Raw genomic sequence first — 23,112 nt, 5'->3', positions numbered from 1 at the left:
TGTGCTATCCTAGCAGTTAATGAAATAATGCAACTCTCTCTCCATGTCTTGTCAATGCCATGAGTATGATTTGATATAATCACAATATATGTTGTTGTTGTGTACCACCCTGCTAAAGTCAGCAGAATATAGTTGATGAATAACAGACAACCGCCTGCCTATCTCTTCTCATCTTGTCATCAGCTGCATATTTTCTGTGAGCTTATCAGAAAAGTCAGTGGTCTTTATTTAGGTTTGCTTGGCTAAGCAACAAGGCTTGCCTCTTCAGACAAAAAGAGGGGGGAAAAATGTTACTGTGGAACACGCCATGAGTGACAGTGTAGGAGACAACAAACATTCTGGCTTCAACAACAGCGTCAAGTTAGGGAGAGGAGAGAGGACTTGACATGTTCTCTCCTGAAACAAGTTATCACAAAGCTCAGCCCCACCCACTAAGATGTCTGAATCACCACCACAATTGACTTGCTTTGTGATCTGAATTGAGCGGATGGGATGATATTGGAAGAATTGTGATATATTAGAGAGCAGAGAGAGGGAGACAGAGAGCGACTGCCTGTGTTCGATCACAGGAGGTTGGTGGTGCCTTCATTTGGGAGGACGGGCTCGTGGTAATGGCTGGTGCGGAATTAGTGGAACGGTATCAAATACATCAAACATGGTTTCATGTGTTTGAAGCCATTCCATTTGCTCCGTTCCAGCCATTATTATGAGCCGTCCTCCCCTCAGCAGCCTCCTCTGGTGCGCATGCATGCTTGGGTGTGTATACGTGTGTACGGTGTTCTCGAGGTACAAAGCAGGAGAAAACACGACCCTCGTACTCCACCCCAACTCCCAAAACAAAGCGGGTTTTGTGGGACTGCACTGCACACCCGGTTGCCTTGGTGATCGGAATGAAAGTGACAGCTCCCCAAGCAACAGAGCCCTCTCCCCTCCCCCTCCTCGCCCTCTCCCTCCTCCCCCTCCTCTTCCCTCCCCGCCCCAGCAGGTGTAGCAGGAAGAGGAAGATGTCTGTCACTTCTGGCCTTGTGTCTCTGCTAGAGGAGAGGAGAGTGAAGTGGGACCGCGGTGCAGCTCTCCGTTGTTCGACTCACATCGAGGGCGTACAGATTCAGGGAACCAATGGGTAGCAAACAGCGCTGCAGTCTTTTCTGTGCTCTCGGGAAAGGATGGGAAGTAAAAACACAACACCTTTTATTCAAGTACTTCCTTGAGAACAGAACTGGATTGTTTAGATGCCTTTTTGGATTCGACAACATTGGGCCCCGAGCACAGTCTCCTGTGATTGCACACTCACAACAATGACACTTAGCGTTTATGGTTGCCATGGAGATATCCCTCGTTGCAGAATGAGGTTAGAAGCAAGGGTCTACATCTCCTAATGTCCTTGCTGTGGGTGGAGACTCTGAGGAAAAGAGTGTATACCGCAACTCTCAGGAGGAAGAAGTAGAAGGTCATAAAGGAGCATGCTGCACTTTTACTGCCTGACAATGGAGACCTGCTTTGTGTGGAGGTTGCATTCCCTTTAAAATGGAAGGTGAGCGCTGACAAAGAGGTTCATTGAAAAAGAGAGCTGGCCCGGTAGAGGATTTTTTCCCCCTTCTTTACAGACCTAATCTCTTACATGGGGACAAAGCTCCCCCCTGTGCCCCTTCCCACTTGCCCATACCCCCCATCTCCCCCCTAGAAAAAGACGAGGTTCCACAGCTGCCTCTAGCTCCGCCCCCTGTCCCTCCATTATCTCTAATCTCCAGTGAAAAGCTCCCCCTTCACACCCCGGGTCCGACCCGCCCCAACCCCTATATCCTCACCCCCTCTCTGTGATTAATTTCCCCTCCGGTTGGTCGGTCCCCAAAGCCATTAGTTGTTGGAACGGCCCCTTCAACACACAATCTGCACTCTCGCTTTAATTGCGGCAGATCGGGGAGCGCTAATTAACTGTGACCCTACAGAGGGGTCTCGTTAGGGGGCAACGGGGCAGGGGAGCAGGCCTGTGGGTGTGTTGGCTGGGGTCAGTACAGTTGGTGTCCAGCCACGTCATGAGACAGCCGGAACCATTGTCACATGGCTGCTGGAGCCCTGAGAGGGCTTGTGATGAGAGCTTGATGGGTTTTATAACCCTTGACCTGCGTCTGATGATGGATGGCGGCTACATTCTGGGCTCTTGTTCTTCTCTTGCATGACACACTCTAGATGATAATTTTAGACCGTTTTTATCAACTCTAACCAGAAATACACTATATGATGATTTACGATGTTGGGGGATATATATGGAAACAATAAATAAACCTAATGTTTGCAGTGCATGAGTTGGTGAGGCTGTTTATGAAACACATCATTTTTTGGGAAGTTGAAATCATAGCCATCCAACGCCATATGGTTTTGATGAATGATAATGACATCATGGATGGATGAGGACGCTTTAATATCAGTGAGTTCTTCATGTCACTCCTAGAGCAGCGGCCTCAGCTCCACTGCATTAGTAAAGACGGGTGAAACCTTGGTCCCGTTAGTCACTAAAGACATTGCTAATTGTTGTTTTGCTGATAGCTAATTGCTATTTTCTCACCCTGCTGTTGGAACCACACAAACACCCCCCAAAAAGACAGACTGAAAGGGGATACCGCTCCCATAAATCAGACAAAACGAGAGAGAGAGAGAGAGAGAGTAAAAGAGATCCGCAGAAAGAGGTAGAGTTGAAAGGAGAGAGAAGGGGAATGAACGAAGTAGGAATGGTGTCCTATGCATTTTGTTAATTGAGTCAGACGCCCTCCTCTGCATAATTATAGTCCTGCCGATTATGTCTTTAGTCTAAACACAGAGAGACCTACGAGAGGCAGCTCAGGCCAAGGTCGCCCATGGGCCACACGTGCGATCCCAGCCTTCAGCCCCCCTACCCCTCCTCTTCCTGGCAGGTGCGAGAGGAGAAGGCTGCTTTTCAGAGGCTCTTTCTGGAGCCGCGCGCTATAGCGCCTTACACCTCTACCCGGGAAGTGAGGGGACAGGGGATCGTCTGTCCATCTGCCAACAGGCAAAGAGAGAGAAAGGGGGTAGAGAGGTAGGAAGGCAGCATTTTAACCCTGACAAACCCCCACAGTTCCTGGGAAAAGCCCCTACGACTCTCCTTGAACCATAAACTCAAACCTTTGACGTTCTCATGCTGAACCACATTTGAAAGGAAACATGTCTGATCCACAGATCCACATTCAGTATTCAGGAGTAGAATCTTTACTAGTGTTCTCTACTTGAGAATTCTTTCCATGGTTTCTAACACATGCAGTCCTATACCATGAGGTTGTTTAAGTATTTCACAACATATTGACTGACACGTAGCTGTCTATTTGACACTCCAGTGAGTGTGACAGTCTGTGTGTTTAGGAGATAGCGAGAGTGCATTCAAATCAAGTCAAACTTTCTTTGTCACATGCGCCGAATACAACAAGTGTAGACCTTACCGTGAAATGCTTACTTACAAGCCCTTAACCAACAGTGCAGTTCAAGAAGAGTTTAAGAAAGTATTTACCAAATAAACTAAAGTTAAAAAAATATATATTTAAAAGTAACACAATGGCATAACAATAATGAGGCAATATAGAGGGGGTACCGGTACCGAGTCAGTGTGCGGGGGGACAGGTTAGTTGAGGTAATTTGTACATGTAGTTAGGGGTGAAGTGACTATGCAAAGGCATCAGTGTACAAAACAAATGGGGGGGGGGGGGTCAATGTAATAGTCCAGTGGCCATGATTAATTGTTCAGCAGTCTTATGGCTTGGGGGTAGAAGCAGTTAAGGAGCCTTTTGGTCCTAGACTTGGCGCTCTGGTACTGCTTGCCGTGCGGTAGCAGAGAAAACAGTCTATGACTTGGGTGACTGGAGTCTCTGACAATTTTATGGGCTTTCCTCTGACACCGCCTATATAGGTCCTGGATGGCAGGAAGCTTGGCCCCAGTGATGTACTGGGGGTACGCACTACCCCCTGTAGTGCCTTGCGGTCAGATGCCGAGCGGTTGCCATACCAGGCGGTAAGTCAACCAGTCAGGATGCACTCAATGGTGCAGCTGTAGAACTTTTTGAGGATCTGGGGACCCATGCCAAATCTTTTCAGTCTCCTGAGGGGGAAAGGTTTTGTAGTGCCCTCTTCACGACTGTATTTGTGTGTTTGGACCATGATAGTTCGTTGGTGATGTGGACACCAAGGAACTTGAAACTCTCGACCCGCTCCACTACAGCCCTGTTGATGTTGATGGGGGCCTATTCGGCCCGCCTTTTCCTATAGTCCACGATCAGCTCCTTTGTCTTGCTCACATTGAGGGAGAGGTTGTTGTCCTGGCACCACACGGCCAGTTCTCTGACCTCCTTCCTATAGGCTGTCTCATCGTTGTTGGTGATCAGGCCTATCACTGTAGTGTCGTCAGCAAACTTACAGTGGCTTGCAAAAGTATTCACCCCCTTGGCATTTTTCCTATTTTGTTGCCTTACAACCTGGAATTAAAATAGATTTTTGGGGGGTTTGTGTCATTTGATTTACACAACATGCCTACCACTTTGAAGATGCAAAATATTTTTTCTTGTGAAACAAGCAAGTAATAAGACAAAATAACTGAACATTTGAGCATGCATAACTATTCACCCACCCCAAAGTCAATACTGTGTAGAGCCACCTTTTGCAGCAATTACAACTGCAAGTCTCTTGGGGTATGTCTCCGTAAGCTTGGTACATTTAGCCACTAGGATATTTGCCCATTCTTCAAGGCAAAACTGTTCCACCTCCTTCAAGTTGGATGGGTTCCACTGTTGTACAGCAATCTTTAAATCATACCACAGATTTTCAATTGGATTGAGGTCTAGGCTTTGACGAGGCCATTCAAAGACATTTAAATGTTTTCCCTTAAACCACTCGAGTGTTGCTTTAGCAGTATGCTTAGCATCATTGTCCTGCTGGAAGGTGAACCTCCGTCCCAGTGTCAAATCTCTGGAAGACTGAAACAGGTTTCCGTCAAGAATTTCTCTGCCGTCCATCATTCCTTCAATTCTGACCAGTTTCCCAGTCCCTGCCAATGAAAAACATCCCACAGCATGATGCTGCCACCACCATGCTTCACTGTGGGGATGTTGTTCTAGGGGTGATGAGAGGTGTTGGGTTTGTGCCAGACATAGCATTTTCCTTGATGGCCAAAAAGCTCAATTTTAGTCTCATCTGACCAGAGTACCTTCTTCCATATGTTTGGGGCATCTCCCACATGCCTTTTGGTGAACACCAAAAGTGTTTGCTTTAATTTTTTCTTTAAGTGGTCTCTTTGTTGCCTCTGTGATTAATTCCCTCCTTGCCTGGTCTGTGAGTTTTGGTGGGCGGCCCTCTCTTGGCAGATTTGTTATGGTGCCAAATTCTTTCCATTTTTAATAATGGATTTAATGGTGCTTTGTGGGATGTTCAAAGTTTCTGATATTTTTTTATAACCCAACCCTGATCTGTACTTCTCCACAACTTTGTTCCTGACCTGTTTGGAGAGCTCTTTGGTCTTCCTGGTGCCGCTTGCTTGGTGGTGCCCCTTGCTTAGTGGTGTTGCAGACTCTGGGGTCTTTCAGAACAGGTGTATATATACTGAGATCATGTGACAGATCATGTGACACTTAGATTGCACACAGGTCGACTTTATATAACTAATTATGTGACTTCTGAAGGTAATTGGTTGCATCAGATCTTATTTAGGGGCTTCATAGCAAAGAGGGTGAATACATATGCACGCACCACTTTTCCATTTTTATTTTGTAGAATTTTTTGAAACAAGACATTTTTTTTTCATTTAATTTCACCAATTTGGTTTATTTTGTGTATGTCCATTACATGAAATCCAAATAAAAATCAATTTATATTACAGGTTGTAATGCAACAAAATAGGAAAAACGCCAAGGGGGATGAATACTTTTGCTAGGCACTGTAATGATAGTGTTGGAATCATGTTTGGCCACACAGTCGTGGGTGAACATAGAGTACAGGAGGGGACTAAGTACACACCCCTGAGGGGCCCCAGTGTTGAGGATCAGCGTGGCAGACGTGTTGTTGCCTACCCTTTCCACCTGGAGGCGGCCCGTCAGGAAGTCTAGGATCCAGTTGCAGAGGGAGGTGTTTAGTCCCAGGGTCCTTAGCTTAGTGATGAGCTTCGTGGGCACTATGATGTTGAACGCTGAGCTGTAGTCAATGAACAGCATTCTCACATAGGTGTTTCTATTGTCCAGGTTGGAAAGGGCAGTGTGGAGTGAGATTGAGATTGCGTCATCTGTGGATCTGTTGGGGCAGTATGCGAATTGGAGTGCGTCTAGGGCATCCGGGAGGATGCTGTTGATGTGAGCCATGATCAGCCTTTCAAAGCAGTTCATGGCTACCGACGTGAGTGCTACAGGGCGTTAATCATTTAGGCAGGTTATCTTCACTTCCTTGGGCACAGGGACTATTGCTTGAAACATGTAGCTGTTACATAGTCAGTCAGGGAGAGGTTAAAAATGTCAGTGAAGACACTTGCCAGTTGGTCCGCGCATGCTTTGAGTACATGTCCTGGTAATCTGGCTTTGCGGCTTTGTGAATGTTGACCTGTTTAAAGGTCTTGCTCACATCGGCAACCGAGAGCATTATCACACAGTCATCCAGAACAGCTGGTGCTCTCATGCATGCCTCAGTGTTGCTTCCCTCGAAGTGAGCATGAAAGGCATTTAGCTCGTCTGTTAGGCTTGCGTCACTGGGCAGCTCGCATCTGGGTTTCTCTTTGTAGTCCGTAATAGTTTTCGATCCCTGCCACATCCGATGAGAGTCAGAGCTGGTGTAGTAGGATTCAGTCTTAATCCTGTATTGACGCTTTGCTTGTTTGATGGTTCGTCTGAGGGCATAGCGGGATTTCTTATAAGCATCCAGATTAGTGTCCCGCTCCTTGAAAGCGGCAGCTCTAGCCTTTAGCTCGATGCAGATGTTGCCTGTAATCCATGGCTTCTGGCTGGGATATGTACGTACGGTCACTGTGGGGACGATGCCGTCGATGCACTTATTGATGAAGCCGATGACTGAGGTGGTATACTCCACAATGCCATTGGATGAATCCCGGAACATATTCCAGTCTGTGCTAGCAAAACAGTCCTGTAGCGTAGCATCCGTGTCATCTGACCACTTCCGTATTGAGCGAGTCATTAGTACTTCCTGCTTTAGTTTTTGCTTGTAAGCAGGAATCAGGAGGATAGAATTATGGTCAGATTTTCCAAATGGAGTGCGGGGAAAACTTTGAATGCATCGCTGTGTGTGGAATAAAGGTGGTCCAGAGTGTTTTTCCTCTGGTTGCACATGTGACATACTGGTACAAATTTGGTAAAACTGATTTAAGTTTACCTGCATTAAAGTCCCCGGCCACTAGGAGCGCCGCTTCTGGATGAGCATTTTCTTGTTTGGTTATGGCCTTATAGAGTTGGTTGAGTGCAGTTTTAGTGCCAGCATTGGTCTGTGGTGGTAAATAGACGGCTTCGAATAATATAGACCAGAACTCTCTTGGTAGATAGTGTGGTCTACAGCTTATCATAAGGTACTCTACCTCAGGCGAGCAATACCTTGAAACGTATTTAATATTAGACAACACGCACCAGCTCTTATTGACAAAAAGACACACACCCCCACCCCTCGTCTTACCAGACGTAGCATCTCCGTTCCATCGGTGCATGGAAAATCGCGCCAGCTCTATATTATCCGTGTCGTCGTTCAGCCACGACTCAGTGAAACATAAGATATTACAGTTCTTAATGTCCCGTTGGTAGGATAATCGTAATCGTAGGTCATCAATTTTATTTTCCAATGATTGTATGTCAGCAAGTAGAACGGAAGGCAGTGGGAGTTTACTTGCTCGCCTACGGATTCTCAAAAGGCAGCCCAATCTGCGTCCTTTTTTCTCCATCTTTTCTTCACGCAAATGGCGGGGATCTGGGCCTGTTCCCGGGAGAGCAGTATATCCTTCTCGTCAGACTCGTTAAAGGAAAAAGCTTCTTCCAGTTCGTGGTGAGTAATTGCTGTTCTGATCTCCAGAAGTTATTTTTGGTCATAAGAGATGGTCGTAGCAACATTATGTACAAAATAAGTTCAAAAATAAGTTACAAACAACATGTAAAATGTCAACCATACTCTTCAGCGCCATCTTAATTCATATAGATTAGTTTTGTTTCATAGTGTTTACATAGTGTAGAAGAAACACACTTGTGAAAAGAATGTGCCAACATCGGCAAGCTTGTGTTTTATGTGGTTTTTCCATTTGATTGTGCATTTCAGATAGCAGCCCATGTAGGGCTGAGTGCAGACTGCACAGCCTCTGTTATTTGGCTGAGGCCCGTTCACAGGCTCCATTGCCTCATTGCAGTTTGCAGCTGTATAAAATGAGGAACAGATTGTGTATGATGTAAAATGGCAAGCATCCCCGTCTCCATGGAAAAGGTTGAGTAAACGTTGTGCTGCAGATTAGTACAGTTTAGAAGGAACAACACTACTAACAACACGTGCCCATGGAAACAATGAAAATAGCTCTGTTTTCAATCTGTGGCTCCCACTGGACTCCATCATCATGGCTGGAGAAGGTGTGGTGGAGGAGAAGAGCTGGAGAAGAAGTGCTGGAGAAGAAGAGGTGGAGAAGAAGATCTGGGGAAGAAGAGCAGGAGAAGAAGAGCTGGGGAAGAAGAGCTGGAGAAGAAGAGCTGGAGAAGAAGAGCTGGAGAAGAAGAGGTGGAGAAGAAGAGCTGGGGAAGAAGAGCTGGAGAAGAAGATCTGGGGAAGAAGAGGTGGAGAAGAAGAGCTGGGGAAGAAGAGCTGGAGAAGAAGAGCTGGAGAAGAAGAGGTGGAGAAGAAGAGCTGGGGAAGAAGAGGTGGAGAAGGTGTGGTGGAGGAGAAGAGGTGGAGATGGTGTGGTGGGGAAGAGGAGCTGGAGAAGATCTGGAGAAGAAGAGCTGGAGAAGAAGGGCTGGAGAAGAAGAGCTGGAGAAGAAGAGGTGGAAAAGGTGTGGTGGAGAAGAAGAGCTGGAGAAGAAGAGGTAGAGAAGGTGTGGTGGGGAAGGAGAGCTGGAGAAGAAGAGATGGAAAAGAAGAGGTGGAGAAGAAGGCTGGAGAAGAAGGGCAGAGGGAGAAGAAGAGCTGGAGAAGAAGAGCTGGGGAAGAAGAGCTGGAGAAGAAGAGGTGGAGGAGAAGAGCTGGAGAAGAGATGTTGTTGGCAGTCGGGGAGGGGCAGTGCAGTCTTGCCAGGGTGTGTGTTTCTGTGTGTGTGCGTGCATGTGTGGCAGTATGTGTGGCAGTGATGGGGTTACTTGTAGAGGGATGGGGGGGAGGTGCTAGCAGGGCGATAAGGGGAGAGGAGCGGCGGCAGGATTAGAGCAGTCTATAAAGTCGTGAAAACGGTGGTAAAGTTGAGCAACCGTCCCAATAAACCCTGCAGCTCAGCAGAGGAGCCACACGACCGGGTGGAGGATAGAGGAAGGAGGAAGGAGGGTGGCATGGGAGGGTGAGTAACTGTGGGGAGGGAGGGAGGCAGCTGACATACAGGGGCAGGAGACAGTCAGAGGGACAACGGGTACAGAGATGGATTTGGGGGGGATTTTAGGGTTTAGAGATTGGGTGGGGGCAGGGTGGGGTGGTTGATGCCAGCTGACGCAGTCTGGCCATCCTCCAGACCAGACCAGACCAGGGGGATGTTTAGACAACTTTGACGGACGCAGGGTGAGCGGGGACAGGTGTGCCGTAACCAGGCCTCCGCCTGGCAGTTGGGCGATACCCAACACCGTCAAAGGGGAGATGTTCTTAACGGGTGCTCAAAAGAGTTGAGGACAGGGAGCATTTGGGGTGGGAGGGTTAGAGGCTTAGGCCCCTTATCCACCGCCTTCAGCTGCCCCCACCTCATCCCCAGAGTGAAAGCTTCACCAGGCCCCCGTATTGCTCCACTGACAGGAGCCACCATGGTCTGGTTGACCCTGGAGCCCAGGTCCACTGCAGGGAAGGTCACAGCCAACCTTAATGCTACTTAAAACCCTGGGCCACTGCTGCCAGTCTAAACACAGACCTCCATTCCTGTCCTTCTCAAACACACACACACACACACACACACACACACACACACACACACACACACACACACACACACACACACACACACACACACACACACACACACACCCTAGCAGGGTACTAGAGGGATAGTTAGGGTGGGAGTCAAATAGTCAATTCAACATAATAGAATCCAAGTAGAAAAGCAGGACAGACACTTTGTCATCTATCCTCCTGTTGTGGTTGTAAAGATTCTGAGGTAATCAGCACAGTGGTTTAGCTGACTCAGATGACATGGCAGTACAGCAGGGTCCCCGTACACCTCTCAAGTGTGATCTGTGGTAGAGGAGATTTGAGGGACACCTCTGTAACCTAGCTGTGGTGAGGGGTTGAGGAGAGGGAGGGCTGGGGGGGTGATGTTCAGTGAGGGAGGGCAGCATGCTGCCTGCTCCTTCAGCCAAGAGCCTCTCTTCTCCTCTCTCCCCCCTAACCTCATTCCTCCAAACCCCCCTCCCTCGCTTCCTCCCTTGCTCCTCCTCTCGCTCCTCTCCATCACCCACGAGCCAAGAGTAGCTGCTTCATTATTCATAGTGGGGGTTGTGTGTGTGTGTGTGTGTGTGTGTGTGTGTGTGTGTGTGCGTGCGTGCGTGCGTGCGTGCGTGTGAGAGATGGGGAGTGTGGGTGTATCATAGTTAGGCCGTCTGTGCAGTACAGCCCGGCCCAGAGGTTGATGAGACAGGGTTTCAGACCACTCCAGCGCCCCCTCCTCCCTCCATCCGAGCCCAATGCGGATGGCAATCAGTCACCGTTAGACTCATCTGGGCTGACCAGGAATTTACACGAGGTCCAGTTACCACACAAGCCCTGAGACGACAAATGAGCTGCTGAAATGTGTATTTGTAACTGTTTCTGTGTGTTTCCAATGTGCACGGTTTAGCTGGAGAGAGCATCTTTTCTAGCTATGTGTGTGTCAGTGTGTGTGTGGTGTGTGTGATTCCTTTCTTGCTCTGTGTCTCTGCAGGCTGGTATGTGTGTATTAAGCAGAGTGAATGTTTGGTGATTATGGCTGTATATATAGACCTCTGTGGGTATGCGTTTGGACGTGTGAATTTTCTCCACATGGATAGGCTAGCAGCTTGTGTGTGCATGTGTGTGCGCTTGTCCTTGTGTCTTTGTGTATTGTGGGTCAGATGTTTTAGGATGTTAGTAGTATCAGTCACTTGAAATCATCTCCATAGTAAACACGTTGCTCCTCGCTAACGCAGCCTGGTACACAGCCAAACAAGGCTGGTTTGACACATCTCCCTACTCTGGCTCTGTGGCCATGTTAACATGCAGTTAGACCCATGTGAAATTGAAATGGAAGAAAGTGTGACAATTGTCCATAGAAATAACAACTTCTAAGAGTCCTTACAGCAACCTGGCAAAATTGATTTTTCTCTGGGTAACACCCCTCATTTCCCACCACCCCCCCTCTCTCTCTGCCTCCCCCCCCCTCCCTCCATCTTCTCTCTCTCTCTTTACTTCTCTTTCTTTCTCTCTTCTCTCTCTCCCCCCTCTCTTCTGTGTACTCTTTGCTAGCTGTAAGGTCTCAGAGGGGTGTGATAGAAGGCCTTGGGAGGGTGAAGGAGAGAGTGTGAGAGGAGATGAAGGGCAGACCAGCGGAGAGAGCAGACACGGCATCTTTCAGCTGTTTGCACGGCATGGGCCCCGTAACCATGACAACGCCATTCTTGCTGGCTGAAGTCGAACTGAGGAAAAGGGGGGGTGGCTGGGTGGACAGGGGGGAGAAAGCCCTGGACCCACTCAAAAGAGTGACATCACTATAGAGGAATTCACCATTTCTTCCAAGTCCTTTTGTTATTCTTTTGAGACTTTCTTATACTTCTTCTGGTGCACTCAATTGTTGCAAAGCTGAGGAGAAGGAGGCTGTCAATCATGTTTGCTGATTTGCTGTTACAGGTACTTATTCCTCTAGTAAGCTGCAGGCCCGTTGTCCACACCAACACTCAGTTTTCATATGGTTTCCTAAATGCGTTCCTTGGCTGTACTCTGGCCCAACCTGGCCCTCAGACTCAGTGGTTGCAGACTGCTGCAGATCGTGTTCTCTCTCTCTCTCTCTCTCTCTCTCTCTCTCTCTCTCTCTCTCTCTCATCCACGGGCACCCTGGAACATGACTGACATGAGCACAGTCAAAAGACATGAAGTGATTTTTGACGGAAACCATTTGCCAAGCTTCCTGGACCCCCACCGCCTCCTCCCTTACTGTTCATGATTGCATAAGCACATGCAACATCCACATCCAGTGCAGTCGCCTCACATGCAACCTCTCCTTTTTAAATAATAACACATTACATCACCCAACAGGCAACAGCTGCCCTGCAATATTTTCGGGGGACCTGCCGGTTGCCTGGGTGACTATGAGTAGGGCTCCGGCTCCCAGCCTATAGACAATGAGCCCCCGACTCTCAGGGGCCCCATCTGTTTCAAAAGTGCAATCAAGTGAGCCGCGATGGGCGGACAGGAAAATACTAGTCACGGAGGAAGGCTGAAGCCTGCTTTTATATTCTCCCCCCTCTCTCAGTCGTCCTCGTTGACTCTCTCTCACACAATCTCTTTCTTTCTCTGTCTCTCTCTCTCTGATGGTCATAAAGCCAGGAAACATCTGTAACCCCTTCCACGGGTTAGAGTTCATGTTCCAAAACGTAGTCAGAACAGACAGGCAGGCAGGCAGGCAGGCAGGCAGGCAGGCAGGCAGGCAGGCACCAGCAGGCAGAGTCTTCTGCTACAGTGTCCCCCTGTCTGCTGAGACAGATAGTTCTGCGTCCTTTGTCCCTGGAGCTGGGCCAGGTTGTTAAGCCATTAAAACCAATTTAATTGGTTATTGGGGCGGCCATGGTCATTTCTATGGGTTCAGTGTCCTGTCAATCAATAAATCAATCAATCTCTCTCTACTAGGCTGGTATTAGCTTGTGGTCAGCACTTTCTAAATGACAGTGAGTTCTTCCCTTGGAGACGTGGGTTTTTTCTCTATTCAACTGTTGTGGTGTGACTCAGAGTTAACCTGTAATCTGTAAATAGTTTAACACCATAATATGACCATAAGGATACTTGAGAGTATGCATTCTGTTTACCTATGAGAACAACACACCTTGAGTGTCTGAGAGAGCTTTTTTTTTTTCATCAGCATTAGTTTTTGTTCTTAGGCTGCATTTACACAGGCAGGGGAATTCTGATCTTTTGCTAATTATTGGCAAAGGAGCTGATCTGATTAGTGGAAAATATCAGAATTGGGCTACCTGTGTAAACACAGCCTATGTGACATGGCTGAGTGATTCTACCTAATGACATTTCCTATTTGGTGATTTTTAACCCATTGAAACAAAATGGATGAAAGTCTCACCCATAATAGGCAGATAATCCTGCTATTAGATCAAAGGTACACAGTTTACCGGGTTTAGCCAGGGCCTAAGGAGCTCCCTTTAATGAGCTTACATTAAACCTACCCATATCTCACTGTTTAAGATTGGTATTTATCAGGCTTTTCCTCTCTAAGGTTATCCCAGTGTGAATCCAACCATAATACAATCCTGGATTGTTTTCAAGAAGTCTCAGAATTGGAAGAAGGAATTAAACTGGGATGATTTCAGTGAAAGCGGTAGAATTAAATACATCTTCAAGTACTTCCTGGTGATCCAGAGATGGGCTCTGTCATTGGACGTCCACCAGAACAAGCTGGGAGAACTGTGTATGTAAGAGCTGTGGAGGAGGACATGGAGGCGGAGGGTTGCCCCCTCTGCTGCTATTGCATGTAAGGCTTGTCATGCTCTCAGGAGCAGGGGAACAGGGGAGCAGGGGAGGCCAGGGCACACATCATCTCTCAGCAGCTTCCCTCTGCTCCCCTCTCTGCCCATTCGTGCAGGGAATGAATGAGTCACACAATTAATGATTCCATAAAAACAACTGCTCTTGAAATGGCCCATCGCTCTCAGCATGGCAGTTGTTGCTGAGCTGAATTCTCCCAGCCAGACCATCCATCTACTACACGAAGGGCTTCTCAATGACTTGTGTCAGGCCAAAGGCTCCAAAACGTGGTTCATCGGGCCACATTTGAAGAAGATATTTTACCCAGTTCCCTATAATGCCTATGAACAGTTCAGTTGTATTCCTATTTTCATTTATTTCAGGTTCAGATTATTGTAGAAGGAAATCCTGGCCACACAGTAAATAAGAAAATACAACTTACTTTTAAGTGGTCTTTTGTGCTTTTGATTGGGAGTAAACAAGGGGTTTCCCTACCATAGTAACTGTAACTATAGCAGTAACCAGGTAGAGGTTAGTCAAACCAACACGAGTAGTAGGGATGGGACTGCTAACTGAGCATGCTCAGTGAGCACTGTGGGAAATGTCAACATAGCAGAGAAAGGCTTTGTCAAACTGTGACACTTCTCGGGCAGGGTTACCCCATGTAATCTCACCCCCTCCTACCCCCACACACACCTTTAGCTACATTACTATAGTCATCACTTTCCTAGGCCTTCATGTAACTAGTAGGGTACAACTTTGCTGCTGAATATCAAACCTCAGACAGACAGTCTATCTATAGGAATGACCTATACAATTGAAAATACAGGAAAAGTGTTGCAAAAAAGGGTACAATTTGATAGGATGGCCTTTGCTGCTGCGTAACCAGTCTGCCCTCCCCACCCCCCTTACCCACATCCCCATGCCAAGACAATGGCCATCTCTGCCCTAATAATACACTGGCTGATTGGTCGGGCCTAGATTACCCCTGGGATACCAGTTGTCAGAAACTCACAGAGGCTCTTTACCCCAACCCATAGTCTGAAATTCCTAAATGTCCCTGTATTAATAGCTCACCACAACTGGTAGTGCGCAGGGCCAAACTCAACCCCATTGGCCCAAGAAAACAATGGAGGGAAAGCGTGAAGCAGGAAGCTGCGACTGGTCGGAGGCGATAAGGACAGATTTCAGTCCGGCCCTAACAGAACAGAGAGGGAGGGAGAAAAAGAGGGAGGAAGGGAGGGAGAGAGAGGGAGACGGCTTGGTTTGGGACTGGCCTGGTTTCTGCCACGTTATGAGGGCTTTTAGGCGGGTTGTTTTCCTTTCATGGTCTAAACACACTCATCTTCTGAGAGAACGGTGATGATATATTTACACAGAGAGAAGTTGTGTTTGTCTTGGATGCGTGGCACCAATGTACCTGATAACAACAGTAGAGGAACATAATTAACCAAGGTCTGTACCCAGACTGATAGAATCTGGACCTAAAAATTAAGTGCTTACTGTATAGTGCTGGTAATGTAGAGGTCGACATTGTAAATGAACCCTTTTATTGTCCAATTCCCCTCCTGAGGGAGACTCCAATGTCAGACCAGTCAATGACTCATGTTACTATCGAATTAGTTCCAATATGGAGTCTTTCAGTAGACTCCCTGTCCAACACTAGTCATTATGTACTGTAGCCCACGCTCCGAATAACAAGACACTCCATAGCCGTGTGGCTGTTGTTTCAGCTGCTTTCACAACTTCATCCTGTCTTGGGATCACAGTACAGTGTAACACTGAACAGATGTGGCCATGTGGACGTTTTAAACATTTGTATCACTGCTAATCATGGTTCTAGACATGCAATAGTGAAGCCAAATGGTTGATGATGAATGTAGCAGACGGATTCCTAGTATATATATATAGCAGATACAGCAGATTAAGGATCTAAGTCAAGCTATATGCACTGGTCCTATATATATATATACATATATATATATATATATATATATATATATATATATATATATATATATAGTGCTCAAAAGAACAAAAGGGAACACTTAAATAACACATCCTAGATCTGAATGAAAGAAATAATCTTATTAAATACTTTTTTCTTTACATAGTTGAATGTGCTGACAACAAAATCACACAAAAATAATCAATGGAAATCCAATTTATCAACCCATGGAGGTCTGAATTTGGAGTCACACTCAAAATTAAAGTGGAAAACCACACTACAGGCTGATCCAACTTTGATGTAATGTCCTTAAAACAAGTCAAAATGAGGCTCAGTAGTGTGTGTGGCCTCCACGTGCCTGTATGACCTCCCTACAATGCCTGGGCATGCTCCTGATGAGGTGGCGGATGGTCTCCTGAGGGATCTCCTCCCAGACCTGGACTAAAGCATCCGCCAACTCCTGGACAGTCTGTGGTGCAATGTGGCGTTGGTGGATGGAGCGAGACATGATGTCCCAGATGTGCTCAATTGGATTCAGGTCTGGGGAACAGGCGGGCCAGTCCATAGCATTAATGCCTTCCTCTTGCAGGAACTGGTGACACACTCCAGCCACATGAGGTCTAGTATTGTCTTGCATTAGGAGGAACCCAGGGCCAACCGCACCAGCATATGGTCTCACAAGGGGTCTGAGGATCTCATCTCGGTACCTAATGGCAGTCAGGCTACCTCTGGCGAGCACATGGAGGGCTGTGCGGCCCCCCAAAGAAATGCCACCCCACACCATGACTGACCCACCGCCAAACCGGTCATGCTGGAGGATGTTGCAGGCAGCAGAACGTTCTCCACGGCATCTCCAGACTCTGTCACGTCTGTCACGTGCTCAGTGTGAACCTGCTTTCATCTGTGAAGAGCACAGGGCGCCAGTGGCGAATTTGCCAATCTTGGTGTTCTCTGGCAAATGCCAAACGTCCTGCACGGTGTTGGGCTGTAAGCACAACCCCCACCTGTGGACGTCAGGCCCTCATACCACCCTCATGGAGTCTGTCTCTGACCGTTTGAGCAGACACATGCACATTTGTGGCCTGCTGGAGGTCATTTTGCAGGGCTCTGGCAGTGCTCCTCCTTGCACAAAGGCGGAGGTAGCGGTCCTGCTGCTGGGTTATTGCCCTCCTACGACCTCCTCCACGTCTCCTGATGTACTGGCCTGTCTCCTGGTAGCGCCTCCATGCTCTGGACACTACGCTGACAGACACAGCAAACCTTCTTGCCACAGCTCGCATTGATGTGCCAACCTGGATGAGCTGCACTACCTGAGCCACTTGTGTGGGTTGTAGACTCCGTCTCATGCTACCACTAGAGTGAAAGCACCGCCAGGATTCAAAAGTGACCAAAACATCAGCCAGGAAGCATAGGAACTGAGAAGTGGTCTGTGGTCCCCACCTGCAGAACCACTCCTTTAGTGGGGGTGTCTTGCTAATTGCCTATAATTTCCACCTGTTGTCTATTCCATTTGCACAACAGCATGTGAAATTTATTGTCAATCAGTGTTGCTTCCTAAGTGGACAGTTTGATTTCACAGAAGTGTGATTGACTTGGAGTTACATTGTGTTGTTTAAGTGTTCCCTTTATTTTTTTGAGCATTGTGTGTATATATATAGGAGTTGGCAAAACAGTACAAAACAGATCTGGGACCAGGCTGTATTCATCCTGCTGACTCTGTATGACTTTACTGATGGAATTTGACCAGGCATTACTAATATTACTTTCACAGATGGGAGATGTGAAGCCAGGAAACTGAAAACAATCTGTACAATAGTTAAAATAGTTATGTTTAATGTTCATAGAAGCAAACTACATTGAGTCATTGCATAGATACTGTAGGGAGCGTCCGCTAAGGGGAACCAATAGAGACTGTAGTTAGAAATTACAGGGTTGTATTTTATGAGATGGCAAATATTATTAACCAATTCCTATGTTGGCTGCCATCTTGGGAAAGACCAGAAGTGAAACTTTTGAAATCTGGGAAAAGAGGGAGTCACTGGACATGAAAGAAATACACATACTGATTGCATTGTCTTTTTTTAATGTTTGATTAGGCCTACACATACCCATAAAATGACATTCTCTCGAGATGCTTGATTGGTAATGAGAGTACATTACCATTCATTAAAGTTGCATATGTTCTGTATGTATTTGTCAACAACCAGTGCTCCTTATAGGAACCAAAAGCCTTAAGTTAGTAAGTCATGTTCTGTATGTATGAATGAGACATTGAAGTGTTTCCGTCTGTTCTCCAGGCACGACAGAGCGGGTGTGTCTGATCCAGGGGACAGTGGAGGCTCTGAATGGAGTCCATAACTTCATTGCTGAGAAGGTGCGGGAGATGCCACAGAGCACCCAGAAATCCGAACCGGTCAGCGTAATGCAGCCACAGACCACCGTCAACCCTGACCGCATCAAACAGGTGAAGCCCATTACCATGATCCCAACCCCTGCTTCTTTTCTCTCAAGACCCTCTAGTGTTGAGACCGAGACTACATTCTCTCCCTGGACTAAATAAGAGTTCAACCTGAGACTGTATAGTGAATGTAAAAGGGATTTTTCCATGTGTTTTTGTACCTATTTTATCCCAACTGAGGCAATGAAAGTGTTTGTGTGCATGTGCACGTGAGTGTGTGGTTGTAGATGTGTGTTGGGTAGGTAGGTATGAATATGACTTAGCAAACTGACAATCCTGGGCTGAACCATTATGGAAGAGCATCATTGCAGTAGTTGAGCCAAAATGTTGACCCCTGAGCTAGTCAGACCAAAATGGATGATTCTAATCCCAGTCATTAGTTTGTATATAGCCTCACGCCATTGTCTATGTGTTGGCAGCTACCATCTCACAACAAGGGATGGAAGTCATGATTATTTGTCTTTCGAAGAAGGCCCAATCTAATAAATGTTTTGAGTGTGAGTTTGTGGCCAAGCTCTGATTTTGTGTCTGCACGAGGCTCGAGGGAGTGTTCCCAGCTTCCATGTAAACAGACAGAAAGAGACATCCTCCGGCTGTGATATAATCCACCCAGACAGGATATGGCGTCTGGGGTGTGGGGTTTCTTGCTCTTCCAGATAGGCCCCCTTAAACCCACACATGTGACATTAACAATGGATGGCTAGCCTCACTACCCTCAACCAGCTATCACAAACAGACCAGGGTCTGGAAGGAAGCTCCCCCTGCACCGCAAAGGAAGTGTGGCTCATAAGTGTTGTCCAGCTAAAACACATAGATGAGGTGTTAGAAATCCACATTGTCCCACATCAGGGCTGAGACTTTCAGCTCATTTGTGCTGCGGCATTCTATCCAGATGATTTGCTCCTTCCATCACCCTCTCTCCCCTTCCACTTCCTTTAAAATCGACCATGGCAGCACTATCGAATGAAAATGACAAGACGAATTGTCACTGTATTTTGTCATGTATAACTCTATTGTTTGGCCTTTCAGAGTCCACCAGTTCATACCAACACAGAACAGGCTCAGTTAGGCAAGCCATTGATTCCCCCTCCCAATCTCTTTAAGTGATTATCACTTATTATCACTTGATGATTACACTCCATTGATTGTTCGGGGAGGACCTGCATTGTTTTCATCTGCAACATTGACCCCAACATTCTATTTATCGTCCTGTTAATTCAATTACCTCTTAGGACAAAAAGCACATGTTGGGTATTCAGAATTCAGAATTTGAGTTATTTTCTGGTATCTGTGCTGTGCTACTCCCTCACGGCATTGTCCCTTTTGTGCTTACTGAGCAGACTCAGTGATGGCAGGCCATAACCTAAATTCGTGGAACACAACACGAGGGCCTGCCGATGGCGGCTCCTGCTCTTTCTCCTGCCGCGAGGCCTGCCTGATTATAAATGTGTATAATTATAGGAGTTATCAGACAAGTTACACACCTCTGCTAGGCAAAGAATACTCCACTGGGAAAAAGTTACTGCAGAGTGAACACTTTGCGGTTCTGATATAGTCAGGAATTTATGCATAATATACACTTACACATTATACAGGCACGCACACGCACTCACGCACGTATCCTAGGAACACACACATACAGTATACAGTTGAAGTCGGAAGTTTACATACACTTATGTTGGAGTCATTAAAACTCGTTTTTCAACCACTCCACACATTTCTTGTTAACAAACTATAGTTTTGGCAAGTAGGTTAGGACATCTACTTTGTGCATGACACAAGGAATTTTTCCAACAATTGTTTACAGACAGATCATTTCACTTATAATTCACTGTATCACAATTCCAGTGGGTCAGACGTTTACATACACTAAATTGACTGTGCCTTTAAACAGCTTGGAAAATTCCAGAAAATGATGTCATGGCTTTAGAAGCTTCTGATAGGCTAATTGACATCATTTGAGTCAATTGGAGGTGTACATGTGGATGTATTTCAGGGCCTACCTTCAAACGCAGTGCTTTTTTGCTTGACATCATGGGAAAATCAAAAGAAATCAGCCAAGACCTCAGAAAAAGAATTGTCGATCTCCACAAGTCTGGTTCATCCTTGGGAGCAATTTCCAAATGCCTGAAGGTACCACGTTAATCTGTATAAACAATAGTACACAAGTATAAACACCATGGGACCACATAGCTGTCATACCACTCAGGAAGGAGACGCGTTCTGTCTCCTAGCGATGAACGTACTTTGGTGCGAAAAGTGCAAATCAATCCCAGAAGAACAGCAAAGGACCTTGTGAAGATTCTGGTGGAAACAGATACAAAAGTATCTATATCCACAGTAAAACAAGTCCTATATCGACATAACCTGAAAGGCCGCTCAGCAAGGAAGAAGCCACTGCTCCAAAACCGCCATAAAAAAGCCAGACTACGGTTTGCAACTGCACATGGGGACAAAGATCGTACTTTTTGGAGAAATGTCTGATGAAACAAAAATAGAACTGTTTGGCCATAATGACCATCGCTATGTTTGGAGGAAAAAGGGGGAGGCTTGCAAGCCGAAGAACACCATCCCAACCGTTAAGCACGGGGGTGGCATCATCATGTTATGGGGGTGCTTTGCTGCAGGAGGGACTGGTGCACTTCACAAACTAGATGGCATCATGAGGGAGGACAATTCTGTGGATATATTGAAGCAACATCTCAAGACATCAGTCAGGAAGTCGCAAATGGGTCTTCCAAATAGACAATGACCCCAAGCATACTTCCAACGTTGCTGCAAAATGGCTTAAGGACAACAAAGTCAAGGTATTGGAGTGGCCATCACAAAGCCCTGACCTCAATCCTATAGAAAATTTGTGGGCAGAACTGAAAATGTGGGTGCGAGCAAGGAGGACTACAAAGCTGACTCAGTTACACCAGCTCTGTCAGGAGGAATTGGCCAAAATTCACCCAATTTATGGTGGGAATCTTGTGGAAGGCTACCCGAAACATTTGACCCAAGTGACCCACAATTTAAAGGCAATGCTGCCAAATAATAATTGAGTGTATGTAAACTTCTGACCCACTGGGAATGTGATGAAAGAAATAAAAGCTGAAATAAATCATTCTCTCTACTATTATTCTGACATTTCACATTCTTAAAATAAAGTGGTGATCCTAACTGACCTAAAACAGGGAATATTTAGTAGGATTAAATGTCAGGAATTGTGAAAAACTGAGTTTAAATGTATTTGGCTAAGGTGTATGTAAACCTCCGACTTCAACTGTATATCGAAACTAATGCACTCTTATACACAAACCAGTATTTAAAGGAAAGATTCACTCATTTTGAATGGTATGTGGTTTTTGTGCATCTCGATGCAAAACTTGACATACCGGCTGTATTTCTGCCTGCTTGAACGGCAATAAGCTCAGATGCACATGAAAACATGAAATGACCCCGGGAATTGATAGAACATTCAAAATGGGTGATTCTTTCCTTCAAGCTTTTGAGTGAACGATGGATTGATGGCAGTGCCGGAAAAAGGAACAGCTCCTATGGCATCAGATAAAGGGCAGTTATTTTAGACAGAAATAATTCCTGTGCCTGTCTTTTACTATTAATAATAATGAGTTTGAGAGTGTTGTATGGAATGATTCTGTGTTTGAGTTACACAGAGACAGACAGTGTAGCCTGTTGGTTGCTGGGCTATTAGTAACGTAAGCTATTCTCCAAACTCCAATGGTCCATACACTACTCTCTGTAGACTCTGCAGAGCATGGTCGACATTGCTCAGACAACGGTTGTAACCAAAACAACAAGTGAGAAGGGAGGTCTTCTGATGAATCGACTTCCATATTCCATACTCAACTCAAAAGGCACAACGCATGCGTTTTCAGGGCCTATTTTGGTTATGTGTGTGGTTATTTTTTTTACCTGGTTGTCACGAGCACGGCTGTCGTGGCATGTGTCTCATTATTGGTTGCCCCAGGGAGCAGAGTGAGTGAGAGATGTAAGATAAGATGTGAAGTTATGCTAAGCAACAGCTGCCAGCCTGGCTCTCTGTAAGCTACAGCCGCTAATCTCCACCAGCCAAATGGAGACGGGACAAGCAGGAGCACAGGCAGCAAACACCTAACTCAATCAAATCCAAAGCTTTCACTCAGGACAGACAGACAGACAGACAGACAGGCAGGCACAAAAAACATCCACACCCACCGACACTGAATCTCACTTAACATGGAGCAACGTTCAGTACTCAAACTGATACCTAGGCTAATACATGACTAATTTAGCTGAAATGCTAAATAGCATTGTTCTGCTAGCTAACTTTGATCTGATCTGGCATTTCAAGGCAACAACTGCCCACTATGGCGAGACTGTGACGTCTACAATAACATGATGACAGTGAGTTGTGTCAACTTTGAGCTGCGCCCCACTGCCTTTGGTCTCAAATGTTTTCAGAATCCTCCCTCCAGATTTCCTCTGGCCAACCACAGTTTCCTGTGACCTTTCACCCCATGCAGGAACACCTGCTTCCTACTTCCTGTTATTGCCCTGGCCACACAGGAAGTAGCCCAAAAATGTATAGGAATTCGGGAATCAGGTTAACTTCGAGTTAGATGTGAGTGAGTAGAAAAGTGGAATTGTGGAATATGGAATTGGAATTTCTCTCAAATGTGTGTTGTTCCGCCCTACGACACCAAAATGCATTGCAGTTGTGGCTAGCTCACCATGTGTAATTGCCTGTAGAGGGCTATTTGTTGTGGTACAGAAATTGTTTCATAGTTGAGTGAATCTGCACAGTATAAACAATCACTTCCCATACAACATGAACCCTCCCTCACCACATGACCCAAACAATTCCTGAATA

At 46.3% G+C, this 23,112-nt stretch overlaps 1 protein-coding gene across 2 annotated transcripts in view; it reads left to right on the top strand.

The window, feature by feature from the left end:
- LOC106612696 (RNA-binding protein Nova-1) overlaps positions 1-23,112 on the top strand; it is a 65,799-nt gene that overhangs the window by 19,181 nt on the left and 23,506 nt on the right. For both annotated transcript variants that reach the window (XM_014214115.3, XM_014214116.3), the window contains one exon: positions 18,097-18,263. In XM_014214115.3, coding sequence (XP_014069590.1) covers positions 18,097-18,263 — 167 coding nt within the window. The remainder of the gene's footprint in view (positions 1-18,096; positions 18,264-23,112) is intronic.

This window comes from Salmo salar, chromosome 09 (assembly GCF_965601325.2).
Source record: "Salmo salar chromosome 09, fSalSal1, whole genome shotgun sequence".
NCBI lineage: Eukaryota > Metazoa > Chordata > Actinopteri > Salmoniformes > Salmonidae > Salmo > Salmo salar.
The sequence above is the reverse complement of the archived record's forward strand: the minus strand, read 5'-3'. Positions and strand labels throughout refer to the sequence as shown.